We start from the raw sequence: 22,899 nt of genomic DNA on the forward strand, positions 1-22,899 counted from the left end.
ACATGGCACATATGTGTATTGTAATAGCATCTTATAAATGCTAATCCAATTAAATCTGCTGTTCTGTATGTTTATAAAATTATTCAACAATAAAACTTGCTACTTGCTGTATTTGATTTGATTTGTAACATGTATGGACTGGAGGCCTTTTATTGCAGTATTTATTCTTTAGTACATATCTATTTTATGTATCATCAGTGGTGCAGAGGATGATGATCCTTGGAATCATCGTCATCATCATCTTCATCATCATTTTGTCATCATCGCCATCATCATTGTAATATTATTGGTTGCATAGAATGACAAGGTTTTGGTACTGTTTTGAACTTTTGACACATTAAACTATACATTAAATAGGCTTGCTGTCCTTGTCATAAATGGTCCATGAATGGTACTAAAGGGTATTAAGTATTAACTTGTATGGGTCTAGTGGTAATACATCAATATGTGACCATCATTATCATCATCACCACCTTTCATGGCTGCATTTCACAAGGTTTCTAGACCAGACACTATGATTGTATATGAAATTTAAGTTTAAGGAATAAAAAATGACTATTTTTTTTGGTTTTATTTCTTTTAATTACAACATAAATACTATAATTCCATGGAATGAAATATGAATAACGACATAGACTTTCTATTTTAAAGTAACAAATCATTTAACTTAGTCACACAACAATGTTTTACACAAAAAGGAATGATTTGATGTGAACAATTAATTGTATCTGGGAGTTAGATGTTATTGGTCCCAGATTGTTTGTAGTATTTAATTCCAGTATAATAATTGCATAATTGCAACTTAACAGGTTTTCAAGTATACCTCATGGGTATCTTTTTACAACTTACTTATAAATATCTTCACATTTTAGTTCAATGCCAGTTGCCAGAACATTTTTATCTTATGACAATATAGTTTAACATGAAATACAAACTGATACAAGCAATGTAGAACATAATAGGATTTCACAAGTTTGTCTTTATATTGCACAAAATAACAAAAACAGTTTGAAAATATCAAATATCAGACCTTAAAAATGGAGATTCAATGCGTAGTAAGACAGATCACTTAAATGCATGAATGGAATGTAACCGTTAGATGAGACAAGTAGGAATGCATGAACATTTTTTGGTGAAAGACATATACTGTAACAAAATAGACAGGGTTAGCTTAATTGTATTTTTACCACATCAGGCCACAGAAATTGTAAAGGATTATGGAAATACAAACAGGAAGTGAGCTTAACGCTGACGTTAACGCCAAATGGTAATTGTTACATCAGTGTTAGGTAACGCTTACGCCAATAGAATTTTGAACAACAGGATAACGCTGATTTCGTTAGTTTAAGTTAACGCTTATGTTTAACGTTAACACGTCAGCGTAAGCGTAAGTAATTTAACGAGAGTTTTGAACAACCAGGCCATACAAAATAGATGTTTGTCAGAGAAAATAAGTTTATTTTCACAATCCAGTAAAACGTAAGTTCAAAACTTAACAAAGAATCCAGCCAAAAACAATATCAAACTGCACAATCAAAGATAAACTATTGTCACATAAAATGTAATTGTGTAGTTTCACATACAAATAACAAAACAGTAACAACATATTGCACAAAACATAGTCCATTCATCACTGTACTATCTCTCTTGCCTTGCAAATAAATACAGTTTTACGTATTTCACATCGACATTCAAAGGAAGTGCAGACCAAGATCTTCTCATAAGTTAATCACACATGCATTATCTAAAATCTTACAGCCATACTAACATGCCGTAAATAGTTTCAATATGTCACAACACTTTGTTGAATAGTTTGCTCTTGAATGTATGTACCGTAGATTCTTAAATAGCCTTACATTATTCAAATGCACATCTAATTACTCTAGAAATGGAAAAGCTTTGTTTGTAAAATAAGAAAAGGAAATATTCTTTTACACTCTTTTTAGTATAAAAATAAGAAAAGGAATTATTCTTTTACATGCTTTTTTGGATTTACTAATTCATTTTTATTTTTTTTCATCCAATGAATCTCAACAGCTATGTTTTCCTACAAACAAACCAATATGGCTTATCATTTTTTTTAATCTTTGGCTAGTTTTAACCTTTTCTAAAATCCTACAATTCTGAATGACACAATATTCAGTGAACAGATATAAGCTCCCCAGAGAACTCCTTTACCATATCTACGTGAGACAATTACACAATTATCAGTCAGTGGATATAAGATCCCCGGAGAACTCCATTCCTGTATCTATGTGGGATTCCTCTTCATCCTCCTCTTCATCGTTAAACTGCTGTGATGTGTCATAGGTGAACGTCCCACGAGATAAATCCACCTCGATGGGAAACACAATGGCATCCTTCATGACAGCGTGACAGTCACTGTGGTACTTGGCCATACCTGACACGAACCTCTGCAGCTGGAACACTATATCCTGGACTGAAAATGGAAAATTTATTATTAATGATTCTTAAAAGTATATTGGACTGATGTCAATTAATAATTATTTATATTTGTATCTTAAGTTACCAAAAATCTTATTCTATACAAGACTTTTATTAGTAAGCAGATGACAGTTTTTCTCAATGCTAATGAATGAAGCCAGCTTGATTACAGGTTTTAAAGATACCATGAGAGCTTTTTTTACCTGAATAACACAATAACACAATATCATACAAATGGTTGGTGACTCAAACAATTAAGCATGACTTAAAGATCCTGTAATGAACAGTGAATTTAAGAATATATGAAAATGTGCCATGTTGTATTGTTGAAACACTAACCATGCTTTTGGTCCAACAGCTCCAGTTTTACTAGAACATCTGACCGCATCTTGGCAAATTTTATACGAGCTTCCTGTCTGCATCTTAACACCAGTCTATAAAAAAACATATATACCAAGTAGAATAAGCAAAGTCTGAAAACTATAATAGTTTGTTAGTATTTAAACCCCTGTCAGATTTGTCCTGAATGTTCTTTTCATAATTAATGCATATTGCACAATTGTAACATACAATTCTAAATAAGCATCTAACATTCATTTTATTCCAAAACTGTTTGGAAAAATCAAATTTAAAGACTCGTCAAGACTTCTTTGAGTGGTGTCGTGCCTAGGAGAGATTTTAAACAGTGCCATGATACTGCTAAAACTAATCTCTGTCTCTATGAAAAAAGTTATAAGCATTCTTGATGAAATGGCCACCAGCTTTTTAAATGGCTTTACATGCAACTCCCAACGCAAGCCCCAGTACAGCATACCTGTACTCATAGTTTCCAGTCTCTACACGGTATAGTGGCTCCTGGAGGGCGGCATAGCTGTACTCCTCATCATCCATCTCCTTGACCTTCAGGCAATACGACTGGAAACACAAATATGACAACATGAGATTATGTTTGTGACTGGCACACAGATATGACGGCATGAGATTACCTTTACTTCTGCGGACAAAAATATGACAGCATGATATAGCATTTATTACTTGACACACCAATATGACAGCATGAGATTACAATTATGACTGGGAACACAAATATGACGGCATGAGATTACAATATTATGACTGGGAACACAAATATGACGGCATGAGATTACAATTATGACTGGGAACACAAATATGACGGCATGAGATTACAATTATGACTGGGAACACAAATATGACGGCATGAGATTACAATTATGACTGGGAACACAAATATGACGGCATGAGATTACATTTATGACTGGGAACACAAATATGACGGCATGAGATTACAATTATGACTGGGAACACAAATATGACGGCATGAGACTACAATTATGACTGGGAACACAAATATGACGGCATGAGACTACAATTATGACTGGGAACACAAATATGACGGCATGAGATTACAATTATGACTGGGAACACAAATATGACGGCATGAGATTACAATTATGACTGGGAACACAAATATGACGGCATGAGATTACAATTATGACTGGGAACACAAATATGATGGCATGAGACTACAATTATGACTGGGAACACAAATATGACGGCATGAGATTACAATTATGACTGGGAACACAAATATGACGGCATGAGATTACAATTATGACTGGGAACACAAATATGACGGCATGAGATTACAATTATGACTGGGAACACAAATATGACGGCATGAGATTACAATTATGACTGGGAACACAAATATGACGGCATGAGATTACAATTATTACTGGGAACACAAATATGATGGCATGAGATTACAATTATTACTGGGAACACAAATATGACGGCATGAGATTACAATTATTACTGGGAACACAAACATGATGGCATGAGATTACTTTTACTACTCGACACACAAATATGATGGCATGAGATTACTTTTACTACTCGACACACAAATATGATGGCATGAGATTAAGTTTACTACTGGACACACAAATATGACAGCATGAGATAAAGTTTACTACTGGACACACAAATATGACAGCATGAGATAAAGTTTACTACTGGACATACAAATATGACAGCATGAGATTACGTGACACACAAATATGACAGCATGAGATTAAGTTTACTACTGGACACAAAAATATGACAGCATGAGATTACGTTTACTACTGGACACACAAATATGACAGCATGAGATTACAATTATTACTGGGAACACTCAAATGTGACAGAATATGGTTATATTTGTCACTGAACTCACAAATATGGTGGCATGAGAATAAAATTATGACTGGGGGGACAAATATGGTGGCATGAGAATAAAATTATGGCTGGGAAGACAAATGTAATGGCATACAATAACATTGAGTGGACACGCAAGCATGTTGGCATGTGTTTACATTTGATTGCAATTAAAGTATACAAAGTTATGCATTTAGTGTTAGTGCTTATGTGTCAATCACTATGATCAATGGACAATTTATAATTGATTTAGTTATTCAGAAGGCCAATCCTTAGTGTTGTATATTACTGGTAGCAAGGATTAAGAGTATGGATTTGTTAGGATATACTGTTTGATCACTAAACCAGTCATTTGTTTAGCAGAAGTTAATAAAAAAAAATATATTTATTTGCAAAAGTAAAAAGGACAACATTCCATTTCTTAATTCTTCAGTAATAAATGTGTCTTTCATAAAGTATCAAACCAAAAATGTGGACAATTTGTTATATGAAAACAAATGAGCTGCTTTAAAAGAACATACAAGAATGAGAATCAACTCAACCTACCAGGTACTCAAACTTAGCATCAAGATATTTCTTGACCGTCAGCCTAGTATCTGGCACTGCCTTGTTCAGGAACGTATTGAGGTCACTGATCATCTGGAGGATAAACATGGATAAGGGTTTTAGCCAAAGAGTCATGAAAGGCTGCTTTTTTATAGCACCCTTCTGCCTTCAAGGAGATCAGCATGTGAACCCTCCTGCCCTCATAAAATTAGATGCTTAAAATATTCAGATATTTGTCTTGTTTTGATAAAATCTTAAAATATTTTTATAAATTCATACAAACTAAACATATTTTTGGCAGAAAAAAACTTGAGTATAAGTGTTATATCACTTACTTTATCAAAAGAGGCATTTCTTTACATGCATATGCCGTAACTACCGGTAAACAATTGTTCCCATATACGGTAACAAAATGCGGACAGATTCAGCTAGATTCAACTGTTCTTGCTGTACATTATGTGCTTTGTCTCTGGCAACAAGTTTCAAGTAAGTGTCTTAAATGGTATTAAGAGTTATGGCCAAGGTTTAAGATTTTGCACTATGGAAAGGACAATGAATACATCACCAAGGCTTTGACAATAAACAGACTTCTGATTCTTTAAAAACAGATGAGATTAAAATGTATTTTCACTTACTGGTTTGACAGTTTTAAGCATTTTGAAGGAAAACTTCTCCATGTCCCTGTGTGCTTCCCCAAACTTGGAGAAGGCTTCACTGGCGGCCGGCTGGGGCTCCCGTACACCGATACTGCTAAACACCTCACCAAATGCTGAAATACACCATTTTGAACATTAAACTTTTAAAATCTGACTGGTAAATATTACATGCAGTCATATACAATGCGTTTTTTTCCTTTGAATGCCTTATACCGGTAATAAAATATAATTCTGGTCAAAATGGATGCAGCACAAAACCATTTCTTTACAGTCGTCTGAACATACAGTGAAACTGCGTTCCCTCGAACAAGCGGTCGCTCGAGAACCGGCGTTCCCTCGAGGTCGGAGCTTGGTCCCGAACTTTTTTCCTTCTATTTTCATATAAAATATACCCACGCTGCCTCGAAACCTAATTATGTCGAGCAGTCGAGCAATATCCTCGGTCCCAAGTACACAAATCGTGCACAAAACCTTATGGCTCCCTCGAGGTCATAATTTCACACTTTTTCCCGAACGCGTGTTCCAAAATAAACAAACAATTGCCAGGTGTTAAAATTTTCGCAAGTTGTAAAAATTGCAATGACAATTTGAAAAGGTGTGAAAAACCGTTTATCACTGTTAACGCATGACCGATATTAGTTGATATGGGCATTTGAGATCATAATTATGACAAGTTAATAACGAGAAGTTAATTGTGAGAAATTTAAATGAGTAATAAAAATATGATTAAAACACTGCCATATCGATCCAACATCGGAATCTCTGAAAATAATTCCTTCTTGTCACTTTGCTTTGCAATTTGGCAAATGAGAAAGAACTTACAAATTGTCGAACACCTGAGCAATCTAATGAAGGACCCATGACTGGGGGGATAGCTAGATCGGGTTCCTTACTTTCAAAATGTCACACCCAAATGAAAGAAAATAATTGTCAAACACCTGAGATATCTAATGAAGGACCCATTACTTATACCAAAACACCAACACGCCCACTCACGTCCTTTACAGGAAAGAATCGGTGTCTTAGTAAACAGTCTGTTTGACGACTTCAAACTTAAAATACACTGAAAGATATTTCATATCAAACTGGAAAATTGAAAATCGGGTCGCTCGAAACATCGGTTCCCTCGAGGTTTTGTCTCGGTCCCTGGCGACCTCGAGCGATCGCAGTTTTACTGTAATAACATCTGTGGAACCTTGAAGCAATCCTTGAAATGATGTAAGACAAATTCAACACACAAGGTTTAAGGACGTTCATATGGACAGGCAAGGGCTACTGTATATCATGCAGTTAACAACAACTTTTTCTTATTTCTAACATAGCTAGATATACAAACATTTCATTACCCTTGTGAGAGTGTGAGAGGTCAAATGTTGCCTTGAGTAATTTCTTGGCATGCTCAATGAGGCCCTTGTACGTCTCTGCTGTACGCTCCAACTCCTGTAGCTTCTTTACCAGACCATCTGAATTAGACGAGGTACAATATTTGGGACATGGTTTCTTACATGTTTAACAAGCACTGCAAGTGGTTGCTAACACTTTTCTCATTTGGTCAAGGTGCGTAACTTCCTGGACAATCATTGTTAGCCACAGTTATGGAGATGTGATGTGTTTTGTCAATGGCAGGCTAGCATTATGTGTTCATGTAGTTTTATGCAACATTTTTTAATTTATGACCATTCATTACAAGGCCACATTATTGAAGAATTTCTATCAAATATTTATTAAATGAGAGAAATTAAATGAAATGTCTTACTTGCAAAAATAAACAAGAAACAAGCAAAAAAAGTTATTTTGAATATTAATTTGAAAAAGCCATCACACGAAATATGTGTTGGTAAGACTCCCCCTGTTTTTGAATGACTACGCTGCAATGACAACGACAGACAGCTTAACACTAGTGACAGGAATTACCAATTAGAGGAATGGATGTAGACAAAATAAAAGTGACAGTGAAATAAAATTGGTAAAAATGTATTGAGATGATCCCCTACAACTGTTCACAAGCACAAACAATCCCCTCACCGTTACAGAGAATGGCTCGACTGAGACCAAGGGCATCTGCTGTGTTTGAGTTTAACGATTCTACCACCCGATGTTTTGCTTTCTTCAGCACTGAAACATGATCACATAATATCTTAGGAATATTTGGTTATATTCACAATCCGGATTTATGTGATCATCAATTTTTTTATAATCATAATAACAGATAATGCCGTATAGACAATAGACAAATGAATGTATTGCAGAATGTTAATTCATTTGTTAAACAGGGATATTTGTATGAAAATTGAAGCTTTGCTTTTTGTTACAGTCATGATAAAGCTTACATCTATGATGCAAGAGACATACCTATGTCCAGTGATTTGCCCTGCTTTGGATCAGCATGTAGCTTGTTGTAATTGATCGTCACTTCTCCCTAGATAATTATAAAAGTTCTTTTATTTGGGCTCTAAGAAAAATACATGTTGTCACGAATTGTCGCGAGAGTATCATTGACTATATGCATAACTGTTATACTTGTTTAGTCATATGTTTTATTTGCAATATAAATACTAATTTTCTTAATGTAAGTATTATATACAACTAAAATTGTTAAAGATTGTGTATGCAACTCTTACAAAGGTTTATTCACTTCATGTACTATATTTTCACATGTTAAATATTTACTATACGGCATTGCTCCGCTAAAGTTTACATAATGGATTAGAACCGCCAGTGTGTTGTAACGGTGCCTTTGCTCCGCCGGAGACTGCTCCGTTGAAACGGGATATCATGTAACACGGAATTCTCGTGCATTTCAAGCTCTTGTACTAAGTATATAAAGCCGTGCGATTTATATTCGCCAGAGAAAAATTAGCGTTGGATCTTTCTGGACTTACATTATATCAGTTTATTTTGGACATTTGTGAACCATCTTTATTTAATATAAAACGAAATTGGATTATTGCTTACTTTTTGGATTCGTGAATAAATTAAAATCATACATTTGTGGTAACTTTGTGTTAATAAAAGAAATATATAAAAGTTTGAAGAAAAGTATGTCTTTGTATCTCTCAACTCCAGTGTGGCAAGTTTGGGGCCAAATGAATAACTAAAAAGAAACTTCGCCACACATGTCATAAAATTTTAGTCTTGTCTACTCTTTCTCTATTCTAGCAATTCATATTCGCATTTAGAATAAATGTATGATTTTTTTAATAAGATGATGTTATTGGCCCATATAATTGATTATTCTATTTTTAATGGCATTTGATTAAAATTTTGAACAAAATACAAAAACACTACTTTATCGCCAGTCGCAATTGTTACCTTTATTGACTGTATAGTTCTGGCGACCTCAACCTTGGAGCGACCTTTCATGGATTGCCCGTTGACCCCAACCAGCTCATCTCCAGATTGCAGGGTGGCTTCCTTGGCAGCAGGGGTATTGTCAAAGATCTGTACCACATACAGGCAAGGGCACAGAGGGGCCCCACCCCCAATACTTATGCCTATCAGGTTCTTCTCATCTTTTGTCAAGGTCACTGACCCAGAGGTCACTGTCATGCCTCTGGAAAGAGAAAGTATGTCACTCTTCATCCTTGTGCAAACAAATGAAATTATGAAAACGAATTATCCCCAGGATTCGGATCCAGGATGGATGGACGAAGCTGCTACTATATGCTCTCATTTTAAGGAGCATTAAAGTGAAGCATTAAAAATTATCTTCATTTGCATTAATTCATCTTACAATCATATCCGTCCGCCATATGTTTGACCGTTTTTAAAGCCGAAATAAGGTTTTGTTCGCAATGACAAAAAGAATGGATTTTCCCCAAATGTTGAAGAATTAGTAAAATGAAATTCTGAAAAAGAAAAAGATCCGTATAACAAAAACTTTGGTTGCTTTAAAACGTTCAAAATACTTCATTTGACATAAATTATTTTTTAATTGTTTTAAGTAATGATTTTAATGTTCAGTGTTTTTAGAAGATAATATTGACAATTCCTCATAATAAACCATATCTTTAAGTTTTAAAAAAGTGCTTTTATGTAATGGTATAAGGCCTATTTTTTAAGTAAATGCAACTAAATAACCCTTTAACCAGGTAGTGTTTGAGATTAAATTTTGTCTTCTGACCCGGACTCTGTTTTATTCTACAGATTCATCTGATCATGACTGCTGATTTACCCAAGTTAATGTATGACAGATAGAACTATACTGCCATCCCATTGGACAAAGTATAATTTGGAACACTTAAGCCAATAACTTTTGGCTGTACATCTGAAAGATGCGAGGAAAATGGATTAATCTTGAATAAAATACTTTGAAACGGCTTTTTTATTATAATGTATATGTAAATATATAACCATAGTAAAAACTAGGGATGGAAGCAAATATCCGGATATCCGGATATCACGCAAGTATTCGGATACCAAAATGGGTATTCGAATATTCGTTAAGAATTAAATTTCAATGAAAAAGCTTAACAGAGACATAGCAATTGTTATAAAACTTTTCAGATGAAATGTTTCAGGTGATCAACAGTGTCTGTCGCGAAGCGAGTATGTGTCACAAAAATCGTCTGCTAATTGGGTGTTTGCACAAGGCGTGAAATTGTGTCCTTGTGCAGCACCCTGTGAAGTTCTATGACCTTGTTTACAATGACAAGTGTTGTTTTATGATCTCAGATGTGCTTATTTGACACTAATTGGCACTAGTTGATATTTAACGGATTGATCATTAATCCGTAGGAATTGATCGTCCAATCACAAGATAAGGGTCGTGCAATCAAAGCTATTAATGACCAATCGTATTTTTGATGAATATGCATGAAGAAATTATTGCTATCTGAACAATAAATACAAACACAAATTTGTTTATCTTTTCACTTTTCAATCAAATTTCCCTCATTTTGAATCTTGTAATTATGTTTTGAATAATATATCGTTATTCCTGTATCACGACTACGGAAATATGCCTCCAACATTGTCTTCAAGTGTTTGGAAGTATTTTACAAAATCCGAGGATGGTAAAAGTGTTGTGTGTCAACTGTGTAAGGTTAAACTGGTATATATTGTGGTGGAACTTCAAATCTTAGAAATCACATGAAAAAACACCCCGTATGCAGTCCACCGACTACGCCTTCGAAGTCCACCATGAGGCAGACGACTCTTGACGTCACCATGTCCACTCCTCCGCAGTTGTAGGCTGCCACAGCCGAAAGTCTTACGCGAGCAATGTCGGACTGGTTCGTACGCGACTGCCTCCCCCTTCAGCCTTGTTCAGGGTCAGGGGTTCCGTGAAATGATGGCGATCGCGGCACCATCGTATCAAGGGCCGGCTCGATGACGTTAATCAAATTATCAAATATATAAATGATTAATTTACTATTTAGTATTTTAATATTCACGTTTAATTTTGTGTAGTGTATTTTATTTTTCATACGATATGTAAACATGTTTAGTTTATTGATAAATAAAAAAAAGTACACGCATGTAAATAAAGAAAAATCAGATAGTCTGTTTGTCTTCTTATCTTTTCCGCAATTATATCTTTCATTACAAAACACCGCAGAAATTGTAGGTATTGCATTAAATCAAACAATGTAATGAAATAAAATTACAATCAACTATCAAATAATCAAAGCGTCATTTAACATGAAACCTGCTGACAAATAACAAACTCAAAAGCACGTGGCAGTAACCAAGCAACCACCTCGGCCGAAGTGACTATCATGAGTTTTTTGACGTAAAATGAGTTGTTTAGCTTTGATTTTAACATTATAAATTATTAAGACTGAGAAAGAATGAATGAAAAAGTGAAATTGCCATATGAAGAATTATAAATTAAGTGGACAATTATGTCAAATAACAGAAGGTGGGTGACATATAATAGGAAATTTACTTATTATGAAAACAATTTGATACGAGTATCCGGATAGTATTCGAATACTTGATACGAATATCCGGATACCGATTTGGTATCCGGTTTCCATCCCTAGTAAAAACATGTGTACTGATCTGTTCTTTTACTCCATAAGAGGCACAACTTTAAATTATTCAGTCAGATTTACATGATGCACATTTTCTCTTGTTAATTAAGTTTCCCATAAAATGTCATTGAATTCAAGCCAGCAGTTGCTGAGAAATAGCCCAGACTCAAATTGACCTATATCACACTATATAGAAATTAAAAAGGCCATAACTAATGATCCAACCGGAACGTGCTGATAGCATGCATATCACCTCTAGATAGTAAGTAAAGCTTCCCATAAAGTTTCATTATATTACTGAGAAATCACCAAGACACGAATGAACCAATATCACACTACACAGAAATTAAATGGGCAATTAATCATTATGATAATATTGAACATCAACTCAGTCAGAAAAGCTTTCAATAATGTTTTATTGAATTAAAGCCGGTAGTTGCAATAACACACTTAGTGGGACCGACTGGTCCTACAGATGACTGTCTTTAATAAGGGAGGTAATTACAATGTGGTGACCATTAAAAAGGAGTTCCATACGGGCATTTTATCTTCACCCGTGGGAAAGGTAAGAATTTCTAGCATGGTTAAATTATCGGATCTACTTATCTGAGGTGGGAGAAAAGCTGTTATTAAGTTTCATTAAATTAAATTCAGTAGTTGCTGAAAATAGCCTGAACATCAATATTGAGTAGATTGGCCTTATATCATAGTATATAGAATTTAATGGGCCATGACTCAGTAAAAAATATTGAGAGTGTGAATTTTCAGAACATATGAGCTTATCCTCTTGTTAGTGAAGCTTCCCATAGAGTTTAATTAAATTCAGTTTGAAAGTTGCTAAGAAACTGCCTAGACACAAATAAAGACATACAGATATAAAATCAGATGAATTTTGTTTTTAAAAATGGTTGGATTGCAATAGACACACATTTGTTCTAATGGAGCATTTCATAAGACTCCCCTCCTGTCTTTGACGAGTACCTGAGGTCTTCCCAGGGCAGCTGGGTGAACTTGTTATCATCGAGCCAGTACTCCTCCCAGTCTTCCTCAGCCACTGGCTCATACTCATACTGGTACTCCTTGAAGGTCGTACTCATAGTGACATACCAGACACTCACAAATCACAATACCTAGCACTTACTCCACACTGATCACTTTCAAACAGAACATGTACATACAAACTATGGTCAAGCAGTGTATTTCTTCTTAAACTTGGACCTTGGCAATTCTGTTATACCACCATCCTTCTAAACAGTGCAGAATCCAGGAAGTACGGTACTGTCAAATTGTTTAGATTAGCAGTGTTATTTACATTTACTCAGTCCTAAAACAATTTATAATAGCTGCTTTGGAAAACACTCTCACATCCCATACATAATGCAAACTATAAAACACTTTAAAAATACAATGGTCATTGCTTTATATATTCCAGTAAACCTAAAACCAACATTTGTACATAAATCCTACACATGCCACGTCAGAGAGAAACAGCTGTTCTCCATAAAATTAGGTTTTTCTGTTTATCTACATCCATTGATATTGTACAGTGTGTATTCAACATACACATGCGTATACTGTGCCTGTAGTGTATTTGATGAAAACCATGTCGTGATTGTATCAACATATACCAGTCGGATTTTTAATCTCTTCATTGAACTTTTTCATTAAATTATCTGGTATGAAATAATTATATTGATCTATAATCTTGACTTCTTTTTCTAATGGATGTTGTTTTAAAATATATAACAGTCTACCATTCTATAAAGTTTGCCAATGAAATTGCTGTACATTGCATTCAAAATTTGGAAAACAAAATCTCATAAAATGCCTAGACGCTTTGATATATATAGTACAATCAAGTCAGTTATTTTTCCTGTACTATACAGGGGCGGATCCAGGAATCAACGTTAGAGGGGGCGTAGCTTAGGGGTGCAACCTTTTGACATGCACCCCTCCCTCTGAACCGAAAGTGTATGGCATAAACTGTTTGCAGATGGATTGGGGTTTAGCAATCAAGAAAAATTAACAATTTGTAGTTGGAAATGATGCATTATGGGCGTATTTTATTATTTTTTATCTCCTAAATTGACATAAAAAGTAACCTTTGACGATTTTAGAGGGGGCGCGCGCCGGATGCGCCCCCCTCTAAAACCGCTAGTGCTATATGATCAAACTCAAATGTGTATGTGACAAAATAGGTTAAACTGTAAATTTGTTATTGTTCATATTTTGGATTTTATCATATCAATAGGCATGAAAATGTATGTTTCAGAGTAATACAAAAATGCAAGTATCTTAATGACTCAATATTTTTTAATTTGTCATGTATTTGTGACCTGAGTTTTGTTGAATAAACTTGGAAACTTGATGAAAATATTTCTTCTAAAGTGTAAAAGTTTCTTATTTCTCTAATATTTCACAGTGACCTACTTTCAAGATCCACTGTTACCTGAACCGAAATAATATTTGACTTAAATTACATAAAAAAACTGTCCTACCAAGTTTCATAAATAATTATTAATTAAATATTATATGAAGACTCCTGCGTGGGAACTCTGTATTTTGAACATTTGACCAGAGCCTGACATGACCGATGACCTCAATTTCAATGGGATACTCATTCAGATTACATTTCATGAGGATTGTTCAGAAAATGTGGCCTCAACAGTGTAAACAAATATTTTTTTGTACATTTTGGTAAAAAGAATGTACCGGTATCTGATTTGACCTGAAATGACCCATTACATTACCTGAGCCTTAAAAAATTATTCTCATTCAGGTAATTCGCACCGACTCTACTGTAACAATATTCAACAGTTTAAAAAATAAAACAAGAGCTGTTGTGGGGCATGCTTTACTAAAGGCTGCTTTGTCTTAGAAATGATTACAATAAAGATTTAATATGTGCCTGTCAAATGCAATAAAAAAAGGACAATTTAAAAAAGAAAAAAGGAACCCTGCGTTGAAACCAGGTTTTCAATTATTGACCGAAGTACTTCAGCCTTCCTTTTAAAATTCAGTTTTAACGTTTTTTTTTTTCTATTTTTACTTTTTAGTAAGAGTGACGTTGACATTGACCAAAAGCAATCCCATAGAAGTCCTCCATAAAACCTTCCTACATACTAAGTTTGGTAACTATATGTCAAACCTTACTTAAATTTATTGATACCATAGGTGAGGTTTACGCCACCAACCTGCCGCCCGCTCAAACATCATCTGACATCATTCTTATAACAAGGTTTTACTTAGTGATAACTAGTTAAAAATATAAAAGTTTGGTCACAACCCTAACATAAGTTTTCAGTACTATACGGTTATCTATTTCTAGTGACAGTGTCTTTGACCTTGACCCTAAGGGCCCAAATGCAATCCCATGAAATGTCTCCATAAACTCTTCATATATACCAAGTTTGGTTGCAATATGTCAACACTAACTAAAGTTATTTAGAACCAATCATTTTTCTATTTTTAGTAACACTGTCCTTGACCATGACCCCAGGGGCCCATGAAAGGTCTCCATTAACTCCTCCTATACACCAAGTTTGGTCACCATATGTCAAACCTAACTAAAATTACTTGACACCATATGTGGACACCAACCTCATGCTGGCCCACCCCAACAAGGGCGTACATCGTTCTAATAACCAGGTTTCACAATATAAAAAATGTGCCTGTCAAAAGCATTTTTAAGCAATAAAAATAAAAAAAGTCACTCAAGAGCCATAATTTGTATTTAGAGTTAACATGGAGTGATGTTACCTAATTGTATGATGACCCTCTAAATTATTGCGTGAAGAATTAAGTCAATTGAATGAAGGCTATAGAAGTAATAAGTGAAAATCCCAACTTGCCCTTCAACTTGAACAAAACACAATGTGCCCTAAAACTTTAACATATGTTCTTAAGTAAATCAGGGGCAATGATTTGTATTTAGGACAAAATGATGTTATGTAACTTCATTGTTATATGGTCGTCAATAATTGTGTGAAGTACTTAGTCAATTGATTGAAGTGTTTAGAAGTTATTAGTAAAAATCCCAACTTGCCCTAAAACTTTAACCTGACACAATGTGCCCTAAAACTTTAACCTAAGTTCCTAATTCAATCAGGGGCCATAATTTGTACTTAGGATAATATAATCCCACCTTGCCCGAAAACTTTAACCTAAGTTCCTAATTCAATCAGGGGCCATAATTTGATAATATAAAGTTAAGTAACAACATTGTGTGATGGTCCTGAACAACCATGTGAAGTTTGAGCAAAAACAAGAGCTGTCACAGAGACAGCGCGCTCGACTATTCCGCCGCTTTTCAATGTAAGGATTGAAAAGTTTTGGCGAAACATGCATGGATCACTGTTAGATTAGATTTCAATGCAATACATGATGTGCTGAGATATTAACATAAATGTGGTAACATGGAAAATTTTAACCAGAATTTTTAAGTCTAATAATAAAGGGGCAAAAATTATATAATATGAAAGATAGAGTTATCTTACTTGATTAAAGAAGAAGGTTAAGTGGTTGGGAGCCTGTGTGTAAAGTTTCAATGCAATACATGATGCATTCACTGAGGTATTGACTTAAAATGGTTACATCCAAAACCTTAACCAGAATTTCTATGTCAAAAAAGGGACCATTATTTGAATTTAATGCAAACTAGAGTTATCTAACTTGGTTAATTAAGTAGGTTGGATGGTTGAGTACCGTTGTATCAAGTCTCAACGCAATACCTCAAGTAGATGCTGAGATATTAACCTGTGTGTGCTTGCACGCAAAACCTTAACCAGAATTTCTAAGTTGAATAATAAAGGCCTATTTTTTGCATTAAATGCAAACTAGAGTTTTCTAACTTGGTTAATTAAGTAGGTTGGATGGTTGAGTACCATTGTATCAAGTCTCAATGCAATAACTCAAGTAGTTGCTGAGATATTAACCTATGTAAGCTTGCACGCAAAACCTTAACCAGAATTTCTAAGTCAAATAATAAAGGGCAAGTATTTGCATTAAATGCAAACAAGAGTTATCTCACTTGGTTAATTAAGTAGGTTGGATGGTTGAGTACTATTGTATCAAGTCTCAATGCAATACCTCAAGTGGTTGCTGAGATATTAACCTATGTGTGCTGGCATGCGAAACCTTAACCAAGGTGTGACGCCGAAGCTTGGGTGATTAGTATAGCTCTCCATATTCTTTGAATAGTCGAGCTAAAAAAGAGTGAATTAAATGAAGGGTATTGGAGTTATAGGTGAAAATGCCAACTTGTCTTAAAACTTTAACCGGACGTTGACGCCAGTGCGAGTAGTAAAGCCTCCTTATTCTTCAAATAGTCAAGCTATAAAGCAACCAACATTTCATAACTTATGATAAGGACACACATTCTGACCTAGTTAATAAATAAGGTGAAGACTAGGAAGAAAAAGTTGATGCTAATGTTAACAAGCTAGATGTTTATGACAGATGATGCTTGTCAGATCTTACATGTGGTATAGGCTCTGTCCCAGTCCATCAAGTGCTATTCAAATAAGTACTTTTACTGCTTTTTATTCATTTATATTATATAATATCAGTGGTCGAAATAAACAAAAGCTGGAAAGCCCTACACTGGTAAAATGTCATCCAGGCATGCTCAAATTCTGAATTTTATATAGCATGGCTTATTAAAAAATTTGATGCTTGTTCATCCAAAAGTCTAATCTTGATTAATGATATATAAAAGATTATCATATAATACACATCATGATAGCTCAAGTTAATTACTCAACAAGAAATTAAAACTATCCGACAGGTATATAGTATCATGACTTCATTTTTATGATCAAATCATTATTCATATAAGTAAACACATATTTTTACTCATACATTTTCAATCTTCAGCACTGCCACAGCTCAACTTCAACTGAAACCTGTGATCTCTCAACATCGTTATCACTCACAAGTACCATTGCCAAAACAGATTGGAGCCCATGCCGCCAATGTTACAACTTCTTCATAGTTCACTGCAGTACCACTTACCAATCCAGTCAAGGAAAATTGTGCCCCTGCTGTTGTTGCCATTTCCGTGGCTGAAAACCTCAATACCTGAAAAGGTATGTAGTACCACTTTCTTTGCCAAAATTCCTCTCCAAGTTATAACAGCTCATTCCCAATTTATTCTTGTTCCAGTGAAATGTCAGGAGTTCCATCCACCAAAACAGTTTGTAAAATTAACTTATACCAATATCAAAACTTGAGCAACCCTGTTGATGGTATTACTCTTGTTTCCAACTTAAACGCAGCCATTGTCCTCTTCTACCAGCAGGATAAAAGTTCTTGTACACTTTTTTTATTTCTTTTTTTTTTAGATTCTCTCCTGATTTTTTTAGGATATCTGAATAACATTTTACTTATAATTACCATTAGCTCATCTTCAAATTATGCAAACTTAACTGAAGTTAAACAACTTCGCTTTGGTTCAGAACCAAGAGCAAATTCAGTCTGACACTAGAAGTTCTAAGACGCTTCCTAAAATCAACAACAAAACCAGGAATTTTGTCCTTAGCACAGTGTAAATATGATTTCATTTTTATGTGTAAAATTTGAATATTTAAACAAGAAAAAAATCATTTTGATGGACTAATTTGCCATTAAAAATCTTTAAGCAGAGCACACAAACAAACTGTATACATGTCATTACATTTGTGATGTAACATGTTCTTCTGATAGTAGCAGGGGGAGTAGCATTTGCATTAGCTCAACAATGTGTACTGTCAGATAATCTTTCCTTTAATTAAAAAAAATGTTTACCATTCAAGATACGTTACTAGTCCAAGCAGAAGTAGAACAGTAATCAATATTTGATATTTAATGCAAAATAATCCAGTTAGAAGTTGCAGCACATTTGAGCTCATATACACTAACATTCTCAGTCAAAGTTTTAGTCTCAATAATTAAATGTGCAAATCTTGTTTTCCTTGTAAAATTGCCTCCTCTAAACGAAGGACTGTAAAATTAGCTGTAAATATACAGATAACAAATTTTACCATTATTAACATGAATGATATATTTTGAAAAAAATAAAATTTGTGAGTGTGAGTCTAAAACTCAGAATTCCAAAATAAATGTAAATACTGGCTTTAGATTTAATATTTTAGACCTACCGGGACTATGGCCAGTATGGGAGGCTTATTATAACTCACACACAATATACAGTATTTTTGCTCCTAGTCTAAAATAATAGACGTGTTATACGGGATTCTTCCAATTCATAACCACTTTAAATGAGTCAATAGTAATATCATCAATATTATAATCATTAATCCGACATGGTGGTTCCAATTCGGACCAAAGTGTTTACTTTTATCCGGTCAGACTTCTATCCGAAATACGGCCAAGTCAATAGAACATATTTGTATATTTTTCTCAAATTTAACGGCATTAACTCATCCTACTTATTAAGATTGTCGTGTATAACCGATAAACTAAACTGCTTTCTCTGTTTCCTTTTAAAACTTACAATTTATCCTCCTCCAGTTCGTATCCCGGATAAGCGTCCATCTTTGTTGTTTACTTATTGTAGTACCAACCCTATTTTCGGAATGGACTATTCTGAACATGAATTATTTATTTAGACAATACGGCCAATAAACCGAAACTTGGGTTTAGTTTATTTGCAATATCAGCATGTGTTTGGTCATACACAAACATTATGATATATACACAGGTAGCCACAAAAAAGAACCATATGTCTATCGGACGAGTATATATATACAAGATACAAAAGAAAGAATTTAAGAAATATATTGCATCAAATCAACAAGCAACGACAGCGAAAGCATCAATACATTTTGCCATAGTATTAAACACAAATTTTGAAAGATTTCTAATATATTCAGGCTGTTATCACTAGACAAGATTAATACAAATCAAGAAAATGGTACTCTGATTCGACTGTATTGGCGGTATTATATATTTGACATGTACTGTTCACTAACAATTGTGTTGTATCTTCAAGTTTCTATTTCTAATGAATACCAACGGCTGGTCCATTCCGATACCCTACCTTCAATGTTGGTATCCGACGATGATAAATTTAAGACGTACTGTATACCGTAGCACATTGCCACTAAACGCCAGCTCCACCACTTAACGGTGGTGCAAAAAAGTGAGCTGTCGACACTTGCTGGGGCTGTGTCCTGTGTTGACTTCTACAAACGTTTATATGGTTTATATATTATTTAATAGTTTCATTAAATGGACATATTTTGAAAATCGGAGGCTGTGGTACCGTGTAAGAATACCGTTTTTTACTGCAGGCTGGCTACGACTTCGGTACAATATTGTGCGAATTGTGATGCTAAGAGCTTTTCTGTGCATATTTTGAGATCTGTTAGCATTTTAAGTACACTTCTTTGCTAGCAAACACTGTAAGAACATTCTGGTGCATGCAAATATAACTGTTATGACATGCTTATTAGTTTTGTTGTGTTCCGGCGTAAGTACTATTATACATAATGTATAGTACTTACGCCGGAACGCAACAAAACTGATAAGCACTTCTTAAAAATATAAGATACAGTAAAACGGTTTTCTGAAAATATTAAAAAAATATTTTCAAGTTGTTTATAATGTAGTTAAATAAATTTTTGTATCATTGTATCATTTATCCTTCAACCAAATGTTCAACCAAAATAGCGTTTTCCGCAAAAAAAAATGTTCTTTTATGCATTTTAACATAATAAGTGAATAAATAATCGTCGGAATCGTCAATGTGCATTTACTAGTAACAAAGATAGATAGTTTGTATTTTCAATTGGTTGAGTTCAATAGAAGGAACATTATAATTAAAGATCATCATAATATTTATAACACCTTTTCACATTAAACTTAAAGTACTGTATGCTTGCACCTGTTCCATCGGAACGCTTAAAAATTATGTAATATATTCATTTTATCTCACTTTCTAAAATAACTTATTATTTATAGATGCGTTACGTGCCGGCGATTTTCTTAGAAAGTCATGTTAAATCGGCGGAAGATATTAATGCAAACCGCCTTGAAGGCAAAGTTTATAATAAGCCATGTATGTTGACCTTTGTTCACATGCATTTATTATATTTGTGAAAATTCATTTGTGAAATTGTATTTTGTTTTGTTTTGAATAATATTTAAGTTCTCAGATGTAACAGGTAGCATTTAACGGATAAAACGATATGCTCTCTTTATTAGGCAAGTATATGATTTTGAATTTATTAGGCAATGCATGATTCTAAATTTATTAGGCAGTGAATGATTTTGAATTTATTTGGCAGTGTATGGTTTCGTTACAGGTAAGACTGACATCAAAATACAAGCATAAAACATTTCATTTACTCTTTTTTTACAAATGTATGCACTTTATTATTTTTTTTAAATTGATAGAAACTTGAATTCAATTCTTTGTTTTAAGGGGTAATCGATGGATAGTGCAAGCCTGGTAATTAAGAGAAAAGCTGTTCTCAAAAGCTCGCTCGGAGTGAGATGGGGGCGAGCAAAGCCAAAGGTAAAAGAAGCAAAGTTGCTACACACAGACTGAATCTGAATACGCGACAATATTAAGCATATTTACAGTATATAGCTTTAATATACAGTATACTCATTGACAATTTCATTATATTGAAAACAATATCGTGAATAGAAACTACATGGAAATACTTCAATGAGTAGCCGAATGCCAGTCACTTTCCCTATTTAGATGCATAGAGCAGGAGTAAATATTGAAGTTACCGCTTTGGATCGGCCAGAGAAACATGAGTAATTTTGGGGGTTAGGCTTGTTTAGGGACACTCATCGTCACACTTATCCTATAAAAGCAAATTAATTCAAATCAAACTACTATTTCGGAAGATTCAAACTATAGATCGTGACAGCACAGTAGGATTCCGTTCAATGTTTCTGGCAATAAATAATTATCCTATTTTTAGTGCTGCACCCAAAAACATTCCGATATTCAAACTGTATATATTCGTGACGGCACTTTATAAATTACTATTAAAGATAAACAGTATACTTGAAAGGCCGCATATACAACACGATAATTATTGTTTATATATCATAAAATTGTGCACCTGCGTCAATATATGGTATTTCATCGTAAAATGTTCGGAAAATAGTACTTTCATAGCTTCTCCTTAAGCGTCAGTACCTCTGTGTAAGTCCAAATGATTGATGCTTGGTTTTAATATTGCTTAATCCATGTACATTGCATTTTTTATCTCGTTTTATTGTGCATTTTTTCGTACTGTTAAACTCAATATTACGAACATATTCAAGTCATTTCTCAAACTAAAGCTCGACTTATTTTGTCCATATTAAAACATATTTGGTAGGATCTGGGGGTAGGATAATTTGGTATCATGCAGGATTAAAAATTACTTATATAAATATGTATACCTTCTAAAAAGCGCATTGTCTGATGTTCTTTTTAGAGCACAAAATGTAATTGAGCAATAAATTGAAACCAAGTTCAATTTTTGCTCTAGAATTATTCTCCTTTAAAATATTGACGAAATAATTTTATCCATGATCCATCCATGCCACTTGAAGTGTTCCGCCTTCGTTTTATTACCGGAGTTTGATAAGGTGATTCGTTTCATCGAACACTTCGACAAACCTGTTTCCAAAAAAAGTGTTTTGACAGTCCTTCGCCAGACGGCCGTTTTGTGAAAAAGGTTTTTTGAAGTGTTTTAAGAAACTAAACTCTCAAGCAAACTGTGGTAAAAGACCGAAGGCGGGGCTCCGAAAGCGACGTGAAATGTTGAAGAAATAGTGAAGTAATCTTTGTTTAAAGTCTTCATTCGAAGCAAAAAGTTGCCTTCAGGCGTACTAGTTAGTTAATCGACGTAGCATTTATGACGTAGTTTATCACATGGTATACACACACTGAATGTGGTATTTTGGTATGTTATATAATTGCATATCAAACATTTGTATCCGTACATGTGGAAAGTAATTGTGACCTTTGAACTCCACTTCGAAAAATACGTTTTCGTTTGTTATTTTTGCGGACAAATGGAATGGGTGGGATGCGGCTGATTATT

At 34.2% G+C, this 22,899-nt stretch overlaps 1 protein-coding gene across 2 annotated transcripts; it reads right to left on the minus strand.

Moving 5' to 3' along the window:
• Positions 1–556: 556 nt before the first annotated feature.
• LOC128224891 (PRKCA-binding protein-like) lies at positions 557–19,417 on the minus strand. 2 transcript variants are annotated; one of them, XM_052934991.1, is made up of 10 exons: positions 19,338–19,417; positions 9,180–9,420; positions 8,220–8,286; positions 7,893–7,982; positions 7,214–7,330; positions 5,847–5,980; positions 5,212–5,304; positions 3,260–3,360; positions 2,785–2,879; positions 557–2,440 (listed from the first exon to the last, which is right to left on the minus strand). In XM_052934991.1, exons 1-10 carry the CDS (start codon positions 19,376–19,378, stop codon positions 2,208–2,210), a joined length of 1,212 nt encoding a protein of 403 aa, XP_052790951.1. In that variant the 5' UTR covers positions 19,379–19,417; the 3' UTR covers positions 557–2,207. The 2 variants fall into 2 exon arrangements, with proteins under 2 accessions (XP_052790951.1, XP_052790944.1); XM_052934984.1 differs by lacking the exon at positions 19,338–19,417 and adding an exon at positions 12,827–13,322.
• Positions 19,418–22,899: the final 3,482 nt, after the last annotated feature.

Source organism: Mya arenaria, chromosome 2, assembly GCF_026914265.1.
Source record: "Mya arenaria isolate MELC-2E11 chromosome 2, ASM2691426v1".
NCBI classification, from domain to species: domain Eukaryota; kingdom Metazoa; phylum Mollusca; class Bivalvia; order Myida; family Myidae; genus Mya; species Mya arenaria.

Coding starts and splice junctions, on each gene's coding strand:
- LOC128224891 (XM_052934984.1), bottom strand. CDS start 12,942: ATGAGTACGACCTTCAAGGAGTACCAGTATGAGTATGAGCCAGTGGCT. Junction 5,981..7,213: donor CCTCTCACACTCTCACAAGG/GTAATGAAATGT, acceptor GGTGTATTTCAG/CATTTGGTGAGGTGTTTAGC. Junction 3,361..5,211: donor ATGCTAAGTTTGAGTACCTG/GTAGGTTGAGTT, acceptor TTGTGTTTCCAG/TCGTATTGCCTGAAGGTCAA.